General features: G+C 38.3%; 2 protein-coding genes across 3 annotated transcripts; one reads left to right on the top strand and one right to left on the bottom strand.

Moving 5' to 3' along the window:
- The first annotated feature begins 179 nt into the window (after nucleotides 1–179).
- On the top strand, nucleotides 180–1,689 carry LOC134227270 (mpv17-like protein 2). Its single transcript, XM_062708642.1, has 2 exons — nucleotides 180–706; nucleotides 1,209–1,689. The coding sequence occupies exons 1-2, from the start codon at nucleotides 430–432 to the stop codon at nucleotides 1,622–1,624; spliced, it is 693 nt and encodes a 230-aa protein (XP_062564626.1). The 5' UTR covers nucleotides 180–429; the 3' UTR covers nucleotides 1,625–1,689.
- LOC134227267 (N-acetylgalactosaminyltransferase 6-like) lies at nucleotides 1,670–20,478 on the bottom strand. Of its 2 annotated transcripts, XM_062708637.1 has the most exons (4): nucleotides 20,027–20,478; nucleotides 19,723–19,960; nucleotides 19,304–19,582; nucleotides 1,670–3,981 (listed from the first exon to the last, which is right to left on the bottom strand). In XM_062708637.1, exon 4 carries the CDS (start codon nucleotides 3,938–3,940, stop codon nucleotides 2,114–2,116), a length of 1,827 nt encoding a protein of 608 aa, XP_062564621.1. In that variant the 5' UTR covers nucleotides 3,941–3,981; nucleotides 19,304–19,582; nucleotides 19,723–19,960; nucleotides 20,027–20,478; the 3' UTR covers nucleotides 1,670–2,113. The 2 variants fall into 2 exon arrangements, with proteins under 2 accessions (XP_062564621.1, XP_062564620.1); XM_062708636.1 differs by having other exon boundaries at nucleotides 19,723–20,478.
- Between the last annotated feature and the right edge of the window lie 1,453 nt (nucleotides 20,479–21,931).

Raw genomic sequence — 21,931 nt, 5'->3', positions numbered from 1 at the left:
CACATGGGCTTAACACCAAATTTATACTGTTTGCTACAGATTTCGTTTCAGTGTAGATAATAGCCGACCGTAACGTAAAATATGCGATGTTTTTATTCTTCTGTCCTTCCTTTTCGTTGTGCGAAGAGAGAGTCTCGCAGATAAACAGTTGTCAAGGCATTTCGTAACGTAAACAAAATAGTACTCCAACAACAGTTATATCGCAATTCATCAGAACAGTCTGACGTAACGGTCGTCTTACGACCAAAGTCTTTCATTGAATCATTCATAAAAAGAATCCCATCGTCCTACTCGTGCTCACATGATAGGTCATGATGGAGCTTCGTGATTATGTTGGGCATTCGAAAAACAAATAGATTACCTGAGTACAATAATTATAAATCTCATTTTCCACTGTAGTTGCAACAAAAGTGAATTTAAGATATAATAATGCAACGATTGGGTAAGTTTCTTGCTCAAACTCGGTCCAACCATGCAGGATGGCAGCGGTTTCCCAAAAGGGTTTACTCGCAAACGGCTGGACCGCCGGTTAAACCACCCAGTGGGTCAATTGGGCGCCTATGGAAACGGCTTTTCGGTCGATATCTTTTGGCGACGAACACCATCAGTTCCGGACTGCTGATGATGCTGGGCGATGTTGTGGCACAGAAGATTGAGATGCGACGCGATGGCAGTGAGCAGCGAGACCTTGATTGGTATCGAATAGGTGAGAATGACGTACGAGGGCATTCTATAAATATTTATTTTGAGCAAAAACTCTTTTTGAAGCACTTATTAGCTTACTGCTGACGCTGAGCCTGAGATGCGGCAATTTACTCAAAAATGGGTGGGAGATGATAAACTTCTAACTTCTATTTATCGTTTAAGGGATTATTCCAATTTTATTATTTAGTTTATTTTATTATTCATATATGCAAGGTTACGATAGGTATTTCAGAAATTCATGTTGAACTTTTTTTCAAAACTACATCGTAGACCGTTAATGGAATAGTAATAACACATTTTGAAGACTAGTGATATAATAGTAATTAATTTATACAGATTGAGACATTGAATTTTGTAAATATATTGCTTTATGCAATTAAACTAAAATCATGGGCTATTCAAACTATGAGCGATATCTCTTGATAAATTGTATCTGTACATAAAAAGTCATGTATAACAAGCCTTCAAACCGTGCTCTCTAAATTTTAATACGATCATTTCAGGATGCATGACGGTAGTGGGTATTTCACAGGGCCCGCTACATCACTATTTATACATGTGGATGGATCGGGCTCTTCCAGGAACAGCAATCAGAACAGTATTCAGCAAAATTGGTCTTGACCAGTTTGTAATATCACCAATATTCATTACTACCTACCTGTACAGTGCGGGTATTTTAGAGGGAAACAGCGTAAGGGAGTGCACCGAGGAGTTGAAGGATAAGTTTGCCACAATCTACGTAGCAGACTGGATGGTGTGGCCACCAACACAGTTTATTAATTTCTACTGGTTGAGCCCCAAGTATCGAGTTTTGTACATTAATGCGATCACAATGCTTTATAATATATTTCTGTGTTACATTAAGCATAACGATGATTTACGAATCAGATTTGAAAAAAGTGATAGCAGAGTTGAGTAAATGTAAATGTTTTTTGTTGAGCGTACTTATTATAATAAAACAGACTTGTTTTTTGTTTGAAAATATTTACTTTATTTTACTTTATTGCTTTCTCTGTATTGTATTGGCGTTTCCGAAATCTCCTTGTACACATTATGACTCATTGTTCTCGGAATGTCTGGCGATGGTGGAAATCATAGAAATTTGATTTATCTATTTGTCGCTTTCACTTTTTTACTTACACAATAAACTTACAGGCTAGATATGTTGGGATCTGATTATCATTATGCGGGATCTGTAGAAATAACTTACATGGCAAGTAAACTGTTGAAATTTTTAAAAATTGTACAATTCTACAATTTACAATTCAACATAATGAACAACATCAGCTTTGCAGTGCTTAGTTCCGAATAGTTTTTATCACATATAATTCAACAAAAGTCGTATTGAGCCAGCAAATATGCATACAAAATCGTGTGATGTTTTCTATCTCATCGTGCTTGAACTACTTCAGTCAATCAATTTCGCCCCGTAGGATTTCCAATTGCTTATTGCCGTCATATTAACAAATCCCCACTTCCACTTTTGGTTCTTGTTATCTTCATTACACGGATTAACAAACACTTCCCGACGACCGGCATCCATATCTAAACAACGATTATTTTTACCTTGCTTTATCATCTGACTATCGACGTCATATCGCCACAATTGATTTCCTTGACCGCCGTGGCAATGATATAAAAGTATCTTCGCATTTGGAACGCTTTCGGATACGTCCCAGCAAAGTTCTCCGAACTTAATACGCAGATCTCGATGCCAAGACAGTTGGAAGAACTGATTTGCTTGCGGCTGAACCTTATCGGCAGCACAAGAGAACAAACCGACAGTTTGCTTTTCTCCGTGATTTAATGTGTCGATGCAAAGGGCTGAGTTTGCAACGGATTGAATGGCGCCATTAGCAAAATCTGGCGGTTCTATTGGAGGGTACTTTTCAACCAAATCAAACGCTACATTCTCCATAAACCACTTGAATGGTTTGCACTGCAATTTCTCGCGAATAGCCAATTGTTTCGAAATATCTCCCACGTCTGTATTATCGTACTTCTTACGATCCCTTACGTATAAATATTCTTTGTACTCGTCCATCCACACTTCCGCAACACGCTTGTAATTTCTCGACAAGAAATCTTTTTTCCTAGGATTTCCGAAAGGTGCATACCCTCGGTAGATGTGTCCCACGCGAGAACAAGGTGCATCGTACATCCGTCCACCGCACTGCCATATTTTGAAACTTAACTCGTACTGCTCGCCTCCCCAAATATCCAGCCCTTCGTCGTAGCCACCTAGCTCCCAGAAGAACTTGCTGCTTATGGCAAACAACCCTCCGGCCATAACCGGACTCTCGAACGGTTCAGTTGGATTATCCAAGTCCTTCTGCAACAGAGGCAACCTTTTGTAGAAGAACTTCCAATCAAACGCTCCACGTGCACCCTCATCCTGTGCACGGTACTCGAACGTATCCCAATCTATCACATCGATAAACGGACACACACATGTCTTGTAGTCCTCAGCGATCGGCTCCAACAATGGTGGCAGCCAATTTGTATTTGCTTCCGTGTGCGAATCGAGGAAGATCAACACATCAGCAGTAGCAACCTTAGCTCCTGCCAAACGGGCCGTGATCAGTCCTGATCGCTCCGGCAAATGAACCACCTTCACCTTAGGCATATTTTCCTCTACATATCGATCAAGCTGATCTTTCAGAAACTCCTTGGTGCTGCAGTCATCCACCAGGATGATTTCCGTTATCAACTCGGGTGGCGACCTCAGCAGAACGCTGGATGCCGTCCGCAGCAGTGTGCTCCAATGTTCATTGTAGAAAGGAACAACCACGCTTACGGTGGGCAACTCACTCAGGTATTTCTTTTTGCGGCATCCCTTATGTCGAATGTCCGGCAGAGATCGATTCAGCGAAATCAAATCGCTCAATACGGCGTTGAATCCATTTTTCTTGAACAGTTTATCCTTCATTTCTTCGTCTTTTTTCTCCAGATGCCCAGCGATTCCGCGTTCGCCTATTCCGGCGCGCTTCTCTTCAGCCTCCATCAGACTATAGTCGTGCCAGTCGATCTTCTTCGAGTGGACGTTTTTCGGCGGACCATTGAAGAACGAGCCTTGCTTCTTGTGCTGAGTTTGCCGTTCGGCCGCCGTCCCAGCGTGGTCAACGGAGTTCTGCTTGTCCATCACGTTGAACGAGCGAACCAGCAGCGTTAGGAATAGGAGAACGAAGCCACCGCCGACGGCGTACTTCAGTAATACTCGTAGATTGCGACGCATATCTACGGGATGGGGCTATGTGTACGGTTTGGCTTGGAGTGCTGAAATGGAAGACCACAAATAGAAGAAGATGAATAATAGGGAAGTAATGATAATGCAGACTGTGGGATAATTATGATCATAATAAAAACATTGACTGGAGCATATGTATTTATAGGGCCTACGTATCAGAAGTTACATATGTGACTGCAGGAACTTTGTTATAATTGATGTCGACCCAGGAAGTGAATTCTAAAACTTACACCCAATGTAGAATTCGGCTACAAGTGAGCAGCAAAAAGCAGAGTTCAATCGGATCGACACAGATCTTGAAGCCAAAAATATAAAATTCCATGTACATGGAAATAGGATGAAACACCGATCAAAGTTATTCTTGCTGGTCTCCCGCTTTTCGAGCTTCATGATGTAGATATTTACTAAACTAAAAACCACCATCATTGCTCCATCAGAGGTTAGAATATTGCATTCGATGCAAAACAGAGATGATGACTATATCTTCTACGTTTGATCAATCAAGCTACAATCTCTCTAGAAAAACGCGACGCAAGCTCGTTTTAACGGTATTGTGAATTAGCGCTAATTCACTGAAGAGCAACTGATGCCGTTCAGTGTTTTCGTAGTGAATAGTTTTGGCATAGAATGCGGAAGCTAAATGCGTCAAGTGCCACACTGCCTCTATTCGCATAAGCATCCCATGTCAGTTTTCTTCAACTTTAGAAATATACCGTTGAATTTTTCAAACTTGTTTTACATGGAGAAATTAAAAAAATTCTAATAAATCGATAAAACCAGCAATCTTTCTGAAAATTTGGCGCATAATATTCTTTATCTGTATACATTGCTATGGAACTATTAAATGGACCATAATATCATTGATGTTTTGTGCGAGATTGTATTAAAATCTGGAATGTGACTGTTGTGCGAATAAATAGCAAGATGGGACAATACAAGTGGGTTTTGATTTTCGAATTTCTAGAACAAAACCCAATTATTTTATCAGTTTTTCTTAAAGATGAGGTCATTTTAAGCTTATTTCTGAAAAAAATCTAAATAATCAAAAATCGACATGGGACTCTTATACGCATCACGTAACAACTGCAGCCAAAACCATACAGCTAAATAACTTCATAGGGGAAGAAATGGGTCCCCAGTAGCCAGTAGCCTTGCGAGCACCGGAGATTATGAGTTCGATTCTCGGTCCGGTCTTAATTTTTGACGTTGGACCACGTCTTACCCGAAGGTACTGGATGTTAAATCAGAATCTAAAATTGGGGACCGTCACGAAATCATGTAAGAACGTCAATAGAGCATTTATCTATCGATGGATTTTCGAAATTTATATATCAATCGATCGGAAACTATCCAGCAATTTGTCAATTTCACTAAAACTTTCGATGATTTACGATAAACTATTGAAAATTTCAATTCTTGTCCTACCCGGCAAAAATATCAGAACCAACTAATCCCATTTGATTCATGCATTCCCAACACGAACATCAGAATGATAAAAGTACGGGCCTTATGACTCACAGTTTTATTTTCTCTGGATATAAAAAGGCCCATGATTCACGCTCACGCGTCATTTCTTTACTATGATCCACGGTGAGTGGGAACGAAGAATGCACAGAACGATGCCGTTGGTGGCGGTCCTGGCATCGATGGCGGTGGTTTCTGCATCTATAGCGGTTAAGTGGCAAACTATCGAGTGGTTATCGTCGGCGTCAGTAGCACTCCAGTGAATTTTTATGCATGGTTCTGGATCTGGTTTTGTTGCAGGACTAATAAATTGGTTCTTTTCAGGACCACCTTTTTATACAAGGGAAGGGAGCAGAACAGAATTACGAAGGCGCGTCGGAGGAAGATGCTACAAATATGTATTCGCATGGATGGCATCAATGGCAGCCAAGTGAAATTTTCTCATGATTCTGATTTGGTTGTGTTACTGTTTGTGACTGGGAAGTCGAAATTTTGCAATTTTATGGAAGCGAAGGTTTAGCTGAGACGAATTTCGTTTAAATCATGTGGCAAATCATAAACGCTTGGTGATAGCAGAAAGTTTCCGCCAGCAGCAGAATCACGAGCGCGCGTCTGAAGGAGAAGCTGCAAAAAATGTATTCCAAAGGATAGAGGTAAAACCTGAGACAAGTAGCAGATAACGAGCCTGGATTAAAAACAAAGAGACGCAATACTCCTACCTTTAACAACCTTGTGCTCGATTGGAACGCCCAAGTAGCACAGATTGTCACAATTGAATTACGGTGATCGATATGCGACAAAATTATATGTGAAATTTTAATAACTGTAACTGTATTTGTAACACTAGTGCAACCAAAAAAGCGCAAAAAATTGAGCTACTATGTAACTAACTATACGGTCTCACATTAAGTTGCACTGTAATCAATCCGTAACATTTCCATGTTACAGTAACTGAAACATTCTGGTCTTGATTGCCACTTTGTAACTATTTAATGACTTCTACTTGTCAACATTTTATTTGTTGTCATGAAACTTTGTTATGTATTTAATAAGAAAATAAAACAAATCTGGTCACAATGTCACCGAAATTGAATGTCAGTAATCAGAAAGTTAAAATAACAAATGGTAAATGTTTATATGCGAAGTGATATTTTTATGTGATATTAGCAGAGATTAATGTGCGGAATGGAATTTTTGGTGAAACTTATCATTTTAGCTAGCTAAAAACCTCGCGCCCTCGGTTAAACCAACTTTTAGGTTTTATCATTTATAGTAACATGAATGCATTTTTGTGCTTAAATAAGTATCAATAACAGTAAAGAAAAAAATGTCTCCATTATTAAATCTCTAAATCTCGAATTTGAAATTAAAAGTAGATTCATAGAAACAGCCGTTTTCTTATTTATTATATCAATCATTTACCAAAAACATATTAAATAGGCATATTTCCGAGCATATTTCATCAAACGGCCGCATACATGATAGTTCAAAAGATTTGATAACTTATGTAATTTTTCAATGTACTGATCTTTGGATTTAGATAATGCTTCTGCCTTACGTGAAAGATCGTGTATGGTTCAATCGTTTCTTGCTAATTTGCATCTCTATATTTTTTACTTTTCGTACTGTCAATTATAAAACATGACCCTTATGGAAGCCGTAGATTTATCAACATCTTTCAAAAGCAGTTTTTCAACGAACACTTCATAGTTAGATAATTATTAATTTTAAAATGACATAATTTTAGCATCACTTATGCACACCTTTGGGTTTCGTTTTCCTTTATAAATAGAAATGGAACTTTTTTTCCACTGGTAATATCATAGGAAGATCGATACAAAAATTCTGCCGGATAAGTATTTTTCCACATTTTATAAAACAAGCACTTTGGTCAAAAAGGAGCATCTAATCATTAATGCACTGTTGTTGTTCTTGGTTTAAAAAGTTATGGAAAAAACAGCTATGTGAAAAAAAAACTATACAAATTTCCGAGATATTATTTTTTAAAGAAGCAAAAGTCAACTTTTCTCGGAAAGGCATTAGGCAGTAGATAGACTTTAACTTTAAGTAACTGTAACTGTATTGAGTTAACACTCAAGTACGTTCGACCTACCTTATTTTATAAAACTAATGCCTGTTAAGACAAATCATAGTTTTGTCAAATTGCTGTGCACTAAACAATATTAAACTAGACGATAATTTTTAGTACTGTAAACGATAATACCGAAATTCGTTTTTCTAAGTGCACATGAAATTTTTCAGTATACAATGATTTCCGATATGGACAAAATCATTTCACATGCAGTGTTGATCATATAAATATGGCTATACAAATCCGTTACATACGGGTTACAAGTAACCTATCATTTTTACAAATCATAAACAAGTTACATTGCAACTAGTACGCCTGCGAAGAATAGTTACTAGTAACAATATTTTTCTGCAACACTGATGTGACTCAGCTCAACACTGAATTTAGTTACATTGTAATTTGCTTCCATAGCTATTGATGTTGCAAGGTAACTTGCTTCGTTTGACGTTTGGCAACTTTTGGAATAATTCGCATTGTGTTTTATTTTAATTATTAAATTCATGTCCAAATTAGTGAATATACAAAAAAGTATGCATGTGCAGTATCTCTGCATCAAGATTATAATTCGGCACCAGACATCAATGGTGTTAGGAATTCAAATCAGGATGGAGGCTCCCCCACTATATATATCATGATATTATTGTGTTGTTTTTGTTACTTGGCATCTACTATCCAGATAGTCTTTTGGTAACTAATTAAAAACTTTATTGTAACTTGAGTGCTTATGACAGTTCAATGTTATGGTTACAATTCAATTACCCTGTAACTGCTTAAAAACTGATAACACATTTAGTTTCAAGATGACTGAAAAATTACCCAAATGCAATCAACGGAGACTTGAAGGTTTCAAGCATCCTAAATCCAACCATTATGTAACCTTTCATTTATTTTTTATATTTAAGAGTTGTGCTACTTGGGAACCGATTTGACAGCAAATACGCTGTTCCAATGTTGACCGTACGACCCACACAATCGGCGGGAATAAACTTCCACCGATGCCGATGGTGGGACCGCGGTCCGCTCTTCGCGACATATTTCTAACAAAATGCCTCGCGCGCGCCGAAAAGCTGCTTTCTTGTAATTAATAAAGTTAAGGTGAAGGTGGGTTGAGTACCAAAACAAAGCTTTGAAAGTATTGGTACAATACAAACTGTCATATACTGTAGTAGTACTGGTGTCGTATTTATGAAAAAACAAAGAATATTAGTAGGGTGGTTCAAAAAACGATTCAGCTCCACCACGCTCACTTGATTCCGTCCCATGCTCCGAGTGTCCTCCAAAAGCCGATATGAACAAAAACTGATTGAGAACAAGCCGGTTCTAGTTTGTATGAAAACGATTATGGGAAACTAAACCTTTCATTACACTGGCTACAGCGCCTCCCCTCCAAACGCTAGCGAAAAGAGAACCCACATAGCTGAAAGCAACATTCCAGAGACTTCACTGAACGCACCTTAGGAAAGATCCGTTGAAATAGCATTTTATACTCCGCTCACCTTCATAGAGATGAGTGACGTTTAGCGCTCGCACACAAATGTGAAATTTGTTATGTGTAAAAACATGTTTGTTTTCCTTCTGCTCATAACCTCAAAAATGATCGGGTCATCACAATGATTTCAAAAGAGTCAAAAAGTATATGGAAATATACTCATTTTTACCCAATCTTTGCAGAGTTGTACCATCTAGGAGTGTTTGTTTTCCTTTTATCGCCACTCACACATTCGGACGTGAGAATCTCAATGTCACACTTTTTATATGAAGTATCTGCTCCTGGTGCGATAGATATGACAGAAAAAATCTGGCTATTTTGTTGAATTACACAATTGACAAACACAATGTCAGCGGAACGGAAACGGCAAATTTGACACAAAATATAACTGTCAAATTTGCCGTTTCCGTTTCTGTTACGCCGACATTGTATTTGGGGCTTTATTATTATATGCTAAGGATTTGCAACCTCGATTAAAATCGACTCCCAACTATTAGAACGTCCATTCAATATACATTGTCTAAGGAGTTAAAGCTCTTGAATTTCATCCAGTCATATGGTCTTCCCTTCGCTAGCGCCCAATCACGGAGTGCCACAATCAGAATAATGTAAAATTCAACCTCGCCATATCAACTGAGCTTGAGCTTGAGCTTGATTGACTGCTCGTAATTGCTACTCCATTATGACCAGATCAGCTGTTCTTGCACAGGGAACCAACAGATGTTTGCTTGGGACTAGCACACATCTTCAATGTACAAGTACTGGTGATCTCATTTGTTAAGTCATACTGGCGCCTGCCACGTCAGAATGCAAGTCAATGTAGGGAAGGGGGAGGAAATGATGATGGCAAGGCAAGCCGAATATACATCTGCACTTGCCACGAGTTCATGCGGAGTTTGTTGGAATTTTTGGGTCAGGTTCGAGAGGCAGAGGTCCGTCTTGGTTAACGAGCTGCCAATGTGATAGATAGGAGAGGGCAACTGATGGAATTTCTAATTGGATGTAGGAAACAAGCTGTATCTATAAGTTCATTTCCAATTCTACCAGATTACCGTTAGAATACTCAAGTTGAAGGTATAGGAATAATAATGGAAACGGTATGGAAGTCCATTTCCAGTTCTAGCGATTGCTAGAACATGAGAAATATAGAGAAATATACAAAGTAGGAGAATGGAACGGACCTGGGATTAAACCCACGACCTCCTGCGTATGAGGCAGAAGCAGTAGCCATATGACTACCAAGCCCGTTTCAACCTCGCCATATCAACTGCCATACAAACTTGAAACGACCTGTGCACGGTAAGCCCTTATTCAAACCGACCGAAACCAGCGAACGACACACAAAATATGAAACATAATCCACTGAGCGTGGCGGAGCAAAATCAGTTTTGAACCACCCTGTTTATTAGTTTGCTGATATCGGTACCGGTGTTTACATTCGCTACGCGATCAGTTTTTAATCGTCTTCTTCGGGCAAAAATTGCAGTTTATATTAAGTTTTCGCTTCAAACAAGTGACTTAATCCAAAAACTGAAGTTTAATTTGCATTCCATCAACATTCCGGGCTGCTCATGTGCGGAGAAGTGTGTAAAAAATTGATTTTTTTCAATGCCCTTTGAGAAGAAGTGGAGTGCAGTGATAAACCCACCAAACCGCGGACGGCTGTTAAATTGGCACGAAACTGCTGGTTTATGCTATATTTCGAGCCGAAATGCATAGGACTCTTTGAAGAAACATGTTAATTATCACGGGAAGTACATAAATATACTGTGAACAGGTTAGTAATCTGAATATTAAGGTGTGGTTATGGTCACATAATATTTGCACTCACACCGATCAACAAAGATGCGGGCCATCTTTATTGATTATAAGAAAACTATTATAAGAAACGTACGCGTGGAATTTTATTAGAAATGTCGCGCAGAGCAGATGGCGGTCCCAGCATCGGCGAAGTTGCTGAAGCAAATTTGATTACAGCCCATGGGTCGTGTGGTCGTCGTCGACAGCTGTTAGTGATTCGAAAGATGCATTATTAGAAATTAATCGGTTCTTCTCAGGGTCACCATTCTATACAAAGGAAGATTGGCGAGACCAATTTGTTCAAAATACGACGACCGTATACCGTATACTGCCGTAAAAAACCTTCCGAAGTTCATTAACTTACCTTATGAAATTTAGCCACAAGAAAACGGTTTGAAAATCATAAGGTATCTTTATGAAGCAGAATGAATTTCAGGTGAACTATGCTCATATTGAAAAGTATGTTCATCTTAGTGCAACCTTATGAAAATCCATAAGGCAACCTTATGAAATTCCATAAGATAATCTTATGAAATTCATTTACATGCAGTATGGAAGTATTAATTGCTTTTTTCTTGTTTTTTTTTAGTTTTTATTATAAAAGAATAGTGAAGGTAAAACATAATATAGTTTATTCAATAATATGATCATTAGATAATAAAATAACTGCTTTTCTGACCCCGGAAGTGTTTTTGCTCTGTTAGCATAAACCCTCGGACATGAACCAGTATGAGGTACATGACCCGCCCAAGGTCTTTTGTTTATCCCCTACTGCCTGCCGGATGGTTATTAATTAAACTGGGACCTCATTGGTTGTTTTCCAGTCTGAAGCAGCTTGTTTACCAGTGGCAGACATATATTTTTCATATGAGTTGCTGGCAAACATTGGGTGATGGCTTTCTTTACCCGCTGGAATCCGGTTCTACTACCGCAGAACTGTTACTGTATTGGACATTTAATCTGTCGCTGGTGGTCTTCAGCACCAGCCACGTTTATCCAATTTAACAAATAGTACCAGAAGTTCCAGCGATTCGTTATTTTCTTTCTCGAGACCTTCGTCATATATTCCTTTTTACAGTTTACGCTTACCCATTGCTCTATAGTAACAGAAGCACTTTACTTCATCGAGTCTCATTTGGCCCAAGGTTGATAGCCTTCGACGACCATGACGTCAGACATTGAACGCCAAATGATTCAAAGAACTGAACTCGAAACTGAAGGGGTGTGATTTTGAACTATCTGTGGCCCAACCAGAAATAGAACAGGGACACAGTGCTCAGCACCAGAGAAAACATGACAGTTTTTGACCGTTATGCATGTAGAGTCAGTGTTAGCAGGGACAGGACTCTACAATGCAGTTCTGCAAAATCCTTACAGCTGAATTTGATTCCCGAGTGAGCCATGTGGAAGTACTCTTGCAGGTCATTATCGATCATCGTGCTTCTGGTCGAGAAGCTTCTGCAACAAGAAAATCATCACATAGGGGGAATGACGGCTTTGGCAGGTTTTGTTCTATTATTGTCAAGGGGTTTTCTATAACCAATTATGCTCAAATTTGGCCTAAACATTCTTTGCATTTCAAGGAATATTGTGGCCGAATTTCATAAAATTTGGTCAACAAAAACGCCCCTGACAATAATAGAACAAAACCTGCCAAAGCCGTCATTTCCCCTATGTCATGATTTTCTTTTTTTCATTTTTTATAACGATCGCAATCGGATTAGGGGCTATCAAAATCAGACGATGAACATCGGAAGCTGGCATTACAGTTTACACTTCTCCGATGTCGTAATTATCTTGTACCTCAACTTCTGGCATTTCCGATAACAGTCTCATCGGATCTTGAGGTATAGTCATTGCGCCATACGTTGAGTCAATTGGATTTTGTTTCGCTTTGGCTGTGACTAGTGTCGAGGTCCTAAAATGATAAGAATTATTATTGGGGATAATTAAGTGGATCAAAGCCATTCTATTGCTTTGTTCGGGATATTTTTTCCCATGAAATTACGTTTAAATAAATAAACAAAAAAAAACTTACCCATCCAACCCACTTCCATCAATTCCGCGTGTCTTGGAATGAGCTTCTCCAAATTGTCCTCACTAATAAATCGCTTCCCACAGTCATCGCCTGAACACCGCATTTCAAGCCGAACACGTCAAACGTCCATCCTTGACGATATAAATCACCGAATCCGTGCCGTCCCGAATCTTCCCCATCATTCTCGCTGTCGGATTAATTATCACCATATTTAGCACTCATAGATGCTTCCGCAGCGACAAGATCCGATGGCAGTAATTGCACCGTAGCTCATCTCCGGTAATTAAGTACCGAGATCAACGATACACTCGATCTCCTTTGTGGTATCTACGGTACGAACTGCTACTCCCAAATGGAATAGCTCTTGTTGCTTTTGTTGAGCGGGGGCATGGTCAGCATCCTACTCCCGCAAGAACGACCGCCAGGCTCATGACGATCCGTCCGTCCCTGATCTCTTGAATCCTGTGCTGGTCGAGGCTGGTAACGCGGATGAAAAAGCCGGTGTTAAAATCGAGTGGCCCATAATCGTTGTTTTTTAGCTGAAAAAAGCATAAATATTCAATAAATAAATGTTTTTTCTGCTGTTTAAATTAAAGTATAGAAACTTACCAATCAACATATGAAAATGGAAAATTAGCTATTTTGTCACTCTTTGTCGATGAACGCCAGGGTGAACTAGGTTCGTTCATAAGAATACCTTATGAATATTTTACGCAAGAAATTGTTTTGAATTTCATAAGGTAGACTTTTGATTTCCATTTGAATCTTATGAAACGAAATGAAATGAATTTTTCAAGGTTTCATAAGGTAAAACTTAAGGAATTCGAAATATTTTTTCCGGCAGTGTAGAAGAATCACGAGCGCGCATCGTAGGGAGGTGCTACAAATATTTTTTTGCATGGATGGCGTCAGTGGCAGTCAAGTGAAATTATCTGTGCATATTTGATCAAGATGTGTCTCAGAACCATACTCATATTTTAACCAACAAAACATTAATACTTTAGATAACACCATAATAAACTACAATGCGTATTGTGTTACAATAATATGTTTACGTTGTCCAATGTCTACCTTGCGGTCGTGTCTTGTACGCAACCCTTCTATTTTTTTTTACCAGGATATCAGCAAAATGTTAAACTATATTACCGAGATTCACACAGCCGTGCCTCAGCAAACATGTCTTTTGCTGAGATGTCTATCAAAGATGCTGAAATCCAACAAATAATTTCCCAAAAATCCGCTAATACACGACATTTTTAGGCTAGTACGCTGCATGTATCCGATTCACGCTCAAGTTAGCAACGGTGGGTCTTCTCGAGCTTCTATTCCCTGAGTAGTTAGTACGAATAAAAGCGTCCTTGTGAAGTTTTGCTGTTCCTGTTATGAACAACTATAGTACATCCCATTCCCTACAATCACTGAAGAAACTTGTCTTGCCTCAGAAGTGAATCCTTTTTGTAGTACTAGTCTTCGTAACAAAAAGAGTACGGTGAGCATTACGGAGCATGAGATCTGACCAAGTTATTCGTAGTATTACTTGACCATCGCCCCAGCTGGGTGAGGGGTAGAGGATGACTCACACACACACACACACACTTTGACTTTTTCCGGGCGAATATGTTCTTTTGAAGAATGGGTCATTTAGGCTTCTGCCTGCTTCCGGGAAAATGCGTACTTTTGCCTTTGCGTACTTTTAAAGAAGGTGTCATCAACTCTTTTGATTTATTTCGGGCAAATGCGTACTTTTGAAGAAGGGGTCATCTACTCTTTTGCCTTATTCCGGGCAAATACATACTTCTAAAGGTAGAAATCATATATTCATATCATAAGATTAACGTATTTTTGTTGTAGGCATTGTGCCAAATGATCGTTATGCCAAACGGCCCAGGGTATTTGATACAATCTTTTCAACGATCATACCAAATGGTTGTTATGCCAAACGGCATTATGCTAAATGACATTATGCCATATGGGCTTCCCCCGATTCTGAGTGGCAGGATGTAAAACCAGATAAAATGTCCCAAGGAAACTGTACGTTTTAAAATTTACCCGTTCGTTTCGATGAAATGACAAAAAAAAACATTAAAGTGGGTTTTCACTTGATAAGAAAATGTTTTCTCCGTAAAACGAAAGAAAGGCGTCTATATGCTTCGGAACAACAAGAACGTGCCCATATAGTTCACGTATGGCAGTCAAAAGTTACGTCGGGGTGCCGACAACCGACCAGTGATTTTCCCCTACAGGTTTCTATCAAAGATGTTAACGATCATTCAGTAATTTGCGTTCGATCATTTAGTAGTTTGTCAACAACACATTACAGAAGCTGAATTTCAAAATTTGTTGTATGGTGGACTTCTAGTACGAAGGTTTTTCTACAACTTTGCCTAATGGTTCGTTATTAGAATTCAACTAATAACGGAGTTAGAGCGCTAGTTGCATTATTTTTATTTTTATTTTTTATTTTTTCGATTCTGACGCTGCTTTCAAAAGGTGAATTGAATACAAGTGGTTAATGTGCAAAGAATGAAATATTTGAAATTTAAAAAATCACAAAGTACCGTGGAAGTACCATATTTGACGCAGGTCCAAACTTGGCGCACTTTCATATCAAATGATTCATAAAACTTGTTTTCGCCAAAAATATATCAAAGAATCAAGCTAGATGGCTTTATTTGCTCTTCTTCTTTGCGTATCTTCTTCTTCTATATACATAAAAATGAATTTCTGTCTGTCTGTGCCTTATAGACTCAGAAACTACTGAACCGATCGACGTGAAAATTTGTATGTAGAGGTTTTTGGGGCCGGGGAAGGTTCTTAAGATGGTTCGAGACCCCTCCCCGCTTTGGAAAGGGGGGGTCCCATACAAATGAAACACCAATTTCTTCATAACTCGAGATCTAATCAGAAAATAAATCAATTTTAGGCGAAACGAAGTTCGTCGGGTCTGTTAGTATTGCATAAAAAGCATATTATCGATGAAGAATTAACTTATCCGAATCAAATATATGGAGGTCATACTCATAATGCGTCAATTTTTCGCTTTCTTAGCCACAATACTAAGGATCGATGATCATTTTTTGCTCGCAAAATTACTTTTGTGACAATTTTCGACCCCTACCTACAAACAGCCGAGCATTATGAGTAAGCTTTTCCTTTTATGCTGAACATTGCAACATTCGAACGCATTTTTCAACCCAAAATGTTCTGCGTCAAATTAGGCTCACAATTCATTTTGATGTTCCTAATTAACCTTATCAGACGAATATAAAATGCAGTGCTTAGAAACCTCAATAATACTCTTAGAATAAGCAATATGTTTTCATTTTATTTAAACTAAATCTCTACTACTTAGAATATTAATCAACATTGTATTATTCCACTAAGTGTCCAACCCATGGTAGTATGCCTTATACTGTCTTCGATTTTGATGCGTTTTTTTTCACGCGTTTTTTACACGGTATTTGGTAATTATGCAGTTTTTCTTTGCTGGTTTTGAGATTTTCGCGAGAAAATAATATTATATAATAAATTAGTATCATACAATTCAATTTACTTTCTCTGTACGAAATTCTAACATGCCAAAAAAATGAACGCAATTTTAATTAATTACTCTATTGCTATGCAAGCCACTAGTCAGGCAACCCTGAATAGGAAATCAAACAAAAATATGCCTGCCTTTCTTATATAAGCTTCAGTTTACGTTAATAGTTTATTGAAAAAATGTATATAGACGGACAGCTCATATTTTTGAGATATATATATGCTGGTCAAGTAGCATTTGCATATTGGTAGCTTCAACGATGTTCTAAAAATGTTCATATACAGGTTGCGTTCCTTGTATCTGTCTCAGTTTATAGATTCAAAATTGCAGTTTACCAAAGAAAGTGGTTTTTATTACAAATGCAACAGACCATGATAGGCTGGTTATGCAATGAAATGTCAAAGTTAGTTCTCCCGTGAATATATGTTTTGACATTACTCTTACACCTAATTGAGAAGCATTTTGATTGATGCATTGGGTACATGAAACTAACAAAACTCTTATATGCCACGTAGCATATAACTTGCAGAACAACTGAACAAAAATAAATGAAATGCTGCTTTGTAAAATGAATTAACTTGTTGTTTTATGACGTGCAAAGTTATTTTGCACTGTCATTATATAAACAAAAAATAAGGCGTTTATTTGATGGAGTTTAACACAATTTCAAAGTGCGTCAAATTAGGAACAACTTTGCGTCAAATTAGGAACATGGTAAAACTAGTGCGTCAAGTTGAGCACCTCAAGTACCACATAAAAACAGACTAAAAAACTAAGAAATAAACTTATATTTCGAAGTTTCATTATTTGTACACATTCTATAATAGTAGAAAGCTCGTTATGCAGAATATTAGGCGAATCCATTTTGCAATTACTTTTTCAATAATTATTCTTTTCAAAATTTTCTTAACTGCGTCAAATATGGTGCCTCCACGGTAAAGTGGGTTGAATTGCTACCGATTCTGCATTTTGGTTTGGAAAACCACCAAGTGCGTTTGGAAGGCCGCTGGAAAATGGATTGTGGTTTGGAAAATCACAAAGCGCGTCAGGGAGACTTCGAGATCTAGAAATCCCAAGGTGAGTTCTAGAAGCATTAATTTTGATTAAAAAATATTAGTTGGAAATGTATGCATTTTGACAGCTTTAGTGTACATGAAACGACCAGTAAAACTAGTACTAACGACATCTAAGAAACATGGAGAACTATCGTATGCTGCACAATTGTTTGGAAGGCAAAATATACTATCTTGAAGTTTATTTTAGAATTCTCTGACTTAGTAGTCAAGGCGGAATTACCCATTGGATCAGATATCCGAAATTCACGAAGCACGAAGTTATAAAACGTTGCCAGCTTTCACAAAGCTAATAATTATTGACTAGTTAGCATAAGTCAAAAATTTAAGTATGATATCTCATTCAAGTATGATGTCTCTGCGGAATTTGAGATAAATATCATTTTTGAGGCTATTGTTCGGAAGTTCAATATTGATATGTTTAAGATCAGCTTGATGGTGTTACTATACACGAGACTGATAGTTGATTTAAATGGACGGAGTAAGATATTTAGACTATTGCTGCAATCTATAATGTTTTTTGAGAGATCAATATCATAACAGCTTCTTCTTCTTCTTCTTATTGGCATAACATCCCCACACTGGGACAGAGCCGCCTCACAGCTTAGTGTTCATTAAGCACTTCCACAGTTATTAACTGCGAGGTTTCTAAGCCAAGTTACCATTTTTGCATTCGTATATCATGAGGCTAACACGATGATACTTTTATGCCCAGGGAAGTCGAGACAATTTCCAATCCGAAAATTGTCTAGACCGGCACCGGGAATCGAACCCAGCCACCCTCAGCATGGTCTTGCTTTGTAGCCGCGTTTTACCGCACGGCTAAGGAGGGCCCCATCATAACAGCTACTAGGTATCAATTTATTGTAACATTTAAACGATACAATCTATTGACTTCCATATCGTTGTTCTGCGATTGAAAACCACGATTTATTTTGGAGTTCGAGTTCAGTTTTCAAAGGAGTTAATCGGTTTCTCAAATGCAACATGTTCATTGTTCATCTTCATCTCGCGCAAATAACTTAGTGAAAAAAATCATTGCGTCATATGCTATAGGATTTCTTTGAGTTTTCTATAGTTAAGCTTGTTCAGCGATACTTTTCACACGAAGAAGAGCTGCAAGAAGTTCTCCTACATCTGTTAATGTCAACTGGGACTAATGATGGACGAAAAGCTGCGTTTTGACTAATTGATAAATCAACTAAATCAATAGTCAGAAGGGTTCCTTGCACTCGTTGATCAACCGAAGATCGTCTCTTCAACTGAATAGTAAGCTACTGCTTTCAAATGTGTTTTCAGACCAATCTTCACATACGGTTCCTCCGTGAGGCAAAACTGTGCTCTATCTCATCTGCGACACCTTCAAGTCAAACCAAACAAGCTGGTGAAAATTGTCTGCGATTAATCAGTTTCCGACACACGATCTTTACCAACTAGAGGACACAGGAAAAATCTCCTGTGAAAAATCAACTAGTCTGCAAATCGTAATTTATTATAGTTTAATTAATAAGTCAAGTTTCCCCTTATCAGCTACTAATCTGATACCAAATTGCTCCTATCAGTTGGCTATTCTGCAACAGAGTGTTTATCAAACATTTCCATAGTTGCATCAACTTGTTTCAAAGTAGTGGCTCAGATTATCACTGAGCTGAGCTAAGGAATGGCACAAAACCGTTATAACACACTTATATTTTTGTCACCTTTCTGTCGCAATGTACATTTTCTTTGAACACTTCCCTTTAACAATCATTCGTTTTGATTGACAGAGTATGCCATAGCGTGACAACACAGATGTCATGATAAGAACACAATTTCATACGCCACTTCGTCCCTATCAATAAAAACCATATTTACCTTTTGCGTCTGTTATTTAATTCCAACTAGGCTCGTATGAGCTGGCACTCTGTTTCAGATCGTGACGAGAATGGGGGTGATCCTAATACTGGTTTTATGACGACCTAGTCATGTCCTTCGTTCTTACATATGCTCCATCCTGCTTCGGTAGGTACTGGTTAGATGCACTGCTACTTTCACTTTAATATGCTTTGCCGTTAGTTGACCTCTTGAAATGTAAAAACACAAAACAAGAAGTCACTTTGAGCAACAGATTTCTTGCGGTCGTTGGTTCAAACTCTGTGAGAAAAAAATCCGCTGATTATCACATTAATTTATGCTCCATCGTCATTCCGCACGATGGAAGTAATATGCGTCCCGCACTACAAGTTAGACTGTCGACGCTGATAAAAATGAATATGAAATATAGTCGTACTTACCTAATTTAGGCCAATTTAGAGGTCCGCGGTGGGACAAAACAAAACGCCCAAACACTCGTTCTGTTTGAAGAGCTGTCGCGGATGAAGCGATTGCAACCAACTTCGATGTTTAGACTGTCTACGTCTCACTTTTCAGCAAAGAATCTTTTGCAATTCTCAGCAGTTGTTTCTAGTGGGATGTTTGACTAGTTGGTGTGTATTGCTGCGGTGTCATCAAATTCTGGGACTGTCAACCAACCTAAGTAGGGTAAGAGCTGTCTACCGTAGAAAGACACCTCGCACATCATACAACTTCAACGCGTACCTGCTAACTACTAATACTGACTGAAGGACAATCCTTCCTTTGCTTCCCACGGCATTTATGATTAACTCCACTGCTACAGCATCTTCACCAACACCACAACTCAATAGGCAAACAACACCACTGAAGGAATGTTATCTTCGTAATCGTAGTACCGGCACGATAGTTCTCGATTAACATTACATTCCAGTGGGATGAATAAGTCTTCGAATTACAGAATTCGAATGATATCCACTACTAAATGACACCGCTTCTGTTGCTTACTATAGCAGCAACTTATAATCTGCCACACTGATAATAACCCAAATAAAAACAAAAACTAGGGGAGATATTTGCAAAACACACTTCTACCACTGCGGTTCAACCTGTTCCTTCATGCGCATACAACATGTACCGTTTCTCAGTTTCTCGCTGACCGCTGGATCGCTGGTCTCAAGATGAGTTCGTATTAGTATGTTTCATTCATTCACAATCATTTAGTAGCACTGTTAAAACCTTGTTTATGCGGAATGGTCAAAATTTATACTTGTTATGTCTAAGTTAAGCACGTAGTACACTCTGTCGTAATTATAAATATTATTTTGTCAACTTCACTCAGACATTTATCAGACTGGTTAGCTATCGAAATGGCAGCAGGCAGACGTGACATTAATCTCACTTTGACAAAGAGTGTACTGTGCGTATAAGAGCGAATATAAACAATTTATTTTATAAACCCCTTGTTTAACATTTCTACAGAAACTCCAGCCCAACAATGTCTTAAATTGATTGCTTCTGCTGGAGAATACTGAATCAATGCCGAATTTCCTAAGTTGATGGCTTAGCTGGTTGATGATGTGTTGAAATTGTCTATTCAACGATTCATCGATCGGTGTCAGCATGGTTAGTTCGTTTCGGCGTAGAGTCCTACTTCGCATCGTCTGCATCCTCTTGGATCATGTGATGAAATGCTGCCATTTTATGTCTTTTTGAATAATTTGATGTGCATGGGTTGAGTCTCATGTTTTTTTTATTGGCCTAAATACAAAAAAGTAGAAGGCTGTTGTGAAGTTTATTCTAACTGTAAGCAAGCGGGAGACTCTTAGAACACCTTATTCCAAAGATGGTTCACTATGTGACTGACGATACATTTTCCAATTGCTCTGATTTTTAATAATTGGGCGGTCAGATGTGGCTCGCATTAGGCCTACTGAATGTTTCATTTCATCAACAACATTGATTTGACATTTATAGTACACGGGATTCGTGTGACTTAAATTTACCACCAAAATCTTTGCAACATGTTTCAAAAAATCCTGAATAAATCAAAGAAAAATCACGTGATAATTAATATGCGTTAAACATTTAGGATGAGTGCAAAATTAAGAAAATGTAAATCGTGTAAAGACAGAATCCAGTGTACCAGTACTTTGGCTGCTAGGCCGAAGCAAACTAGATGTTGGTCACAGTCACGCGCACAGGAGAACACAAGCAATCTTATACTTATGAATCAACTGGCGTACCACGTGGTACCATAATTAAAAACCAACTTAATTCTCCGAGTGATGATACTGCCTTTCTCACATTTAGCCAAGACGCTTATACATTTAGATTCCATTTTCTTAATAACTTTTAAACGCAATGGTCGATCGTTATCAAATTCAATAGTCATCAACAAGGCTTTGTCCCCAGTCGAATGCAACTTGTTACGAGAAAATCGGTTAACAAATTACTATATGAAAAAGTGGCTAATGTTTTTCGATTTTCGTGTGCACACACACACACACATACACACGGACAGACAGACATTTTTTTCAGCTCGACGAGCTGAGTCGATTGGTATATAACATCATGGATCTCCGAGACTTCTACAAAGAGTTTAATTTTGGAGTGAAATGATAGCCTTTCGGTACAACTTTGTTGTACGAG

This window comes from Armigeres subalbatus, chromosome 3 (genome assembly GCF_024139115.2).
Source record: "Armigeres subalbatus isolate Guangzhou_Male chromosome 3, GZ_Asu_2, whole genome shotgun sequence".
Classification (NCBI taxonomy): Eukaryota; Metazoa; Arthropoda; class Insecta; order Diptera; family Culicidae; genus Armigeres; species Armigeres subalbatus.
The sequence above is the reverse complement of the archived record's forward strand: the minus strand, read 5'-3'. Positions and strand labels throughout refer to the sequence as shown.

Excerpts from the sequence above, each read along its gene's own strand:
- LOC134227270 (XM_062708642.1), top strand. The coding sequence starts at position 430 with ATGCAACGATTGGGTAAGTTTCTTGCTCAAACTCGGTCCAACCATGCA. Across the intron at positions 707-1,208 it reads CCTTGATTGGTATCGAATAG|GATGCATGACGGTAGTGGGT; the intron begins GTGAGAATGACG and ends CGATCATTTCAG.
- LOC134227267 (XM_062708636.1), bottom strand. The coding sequence starts at position 3,940 with ATGCGTCGCAATCTACGAGTATTACTGAAGTACGCCGTCGGCGGTGGC.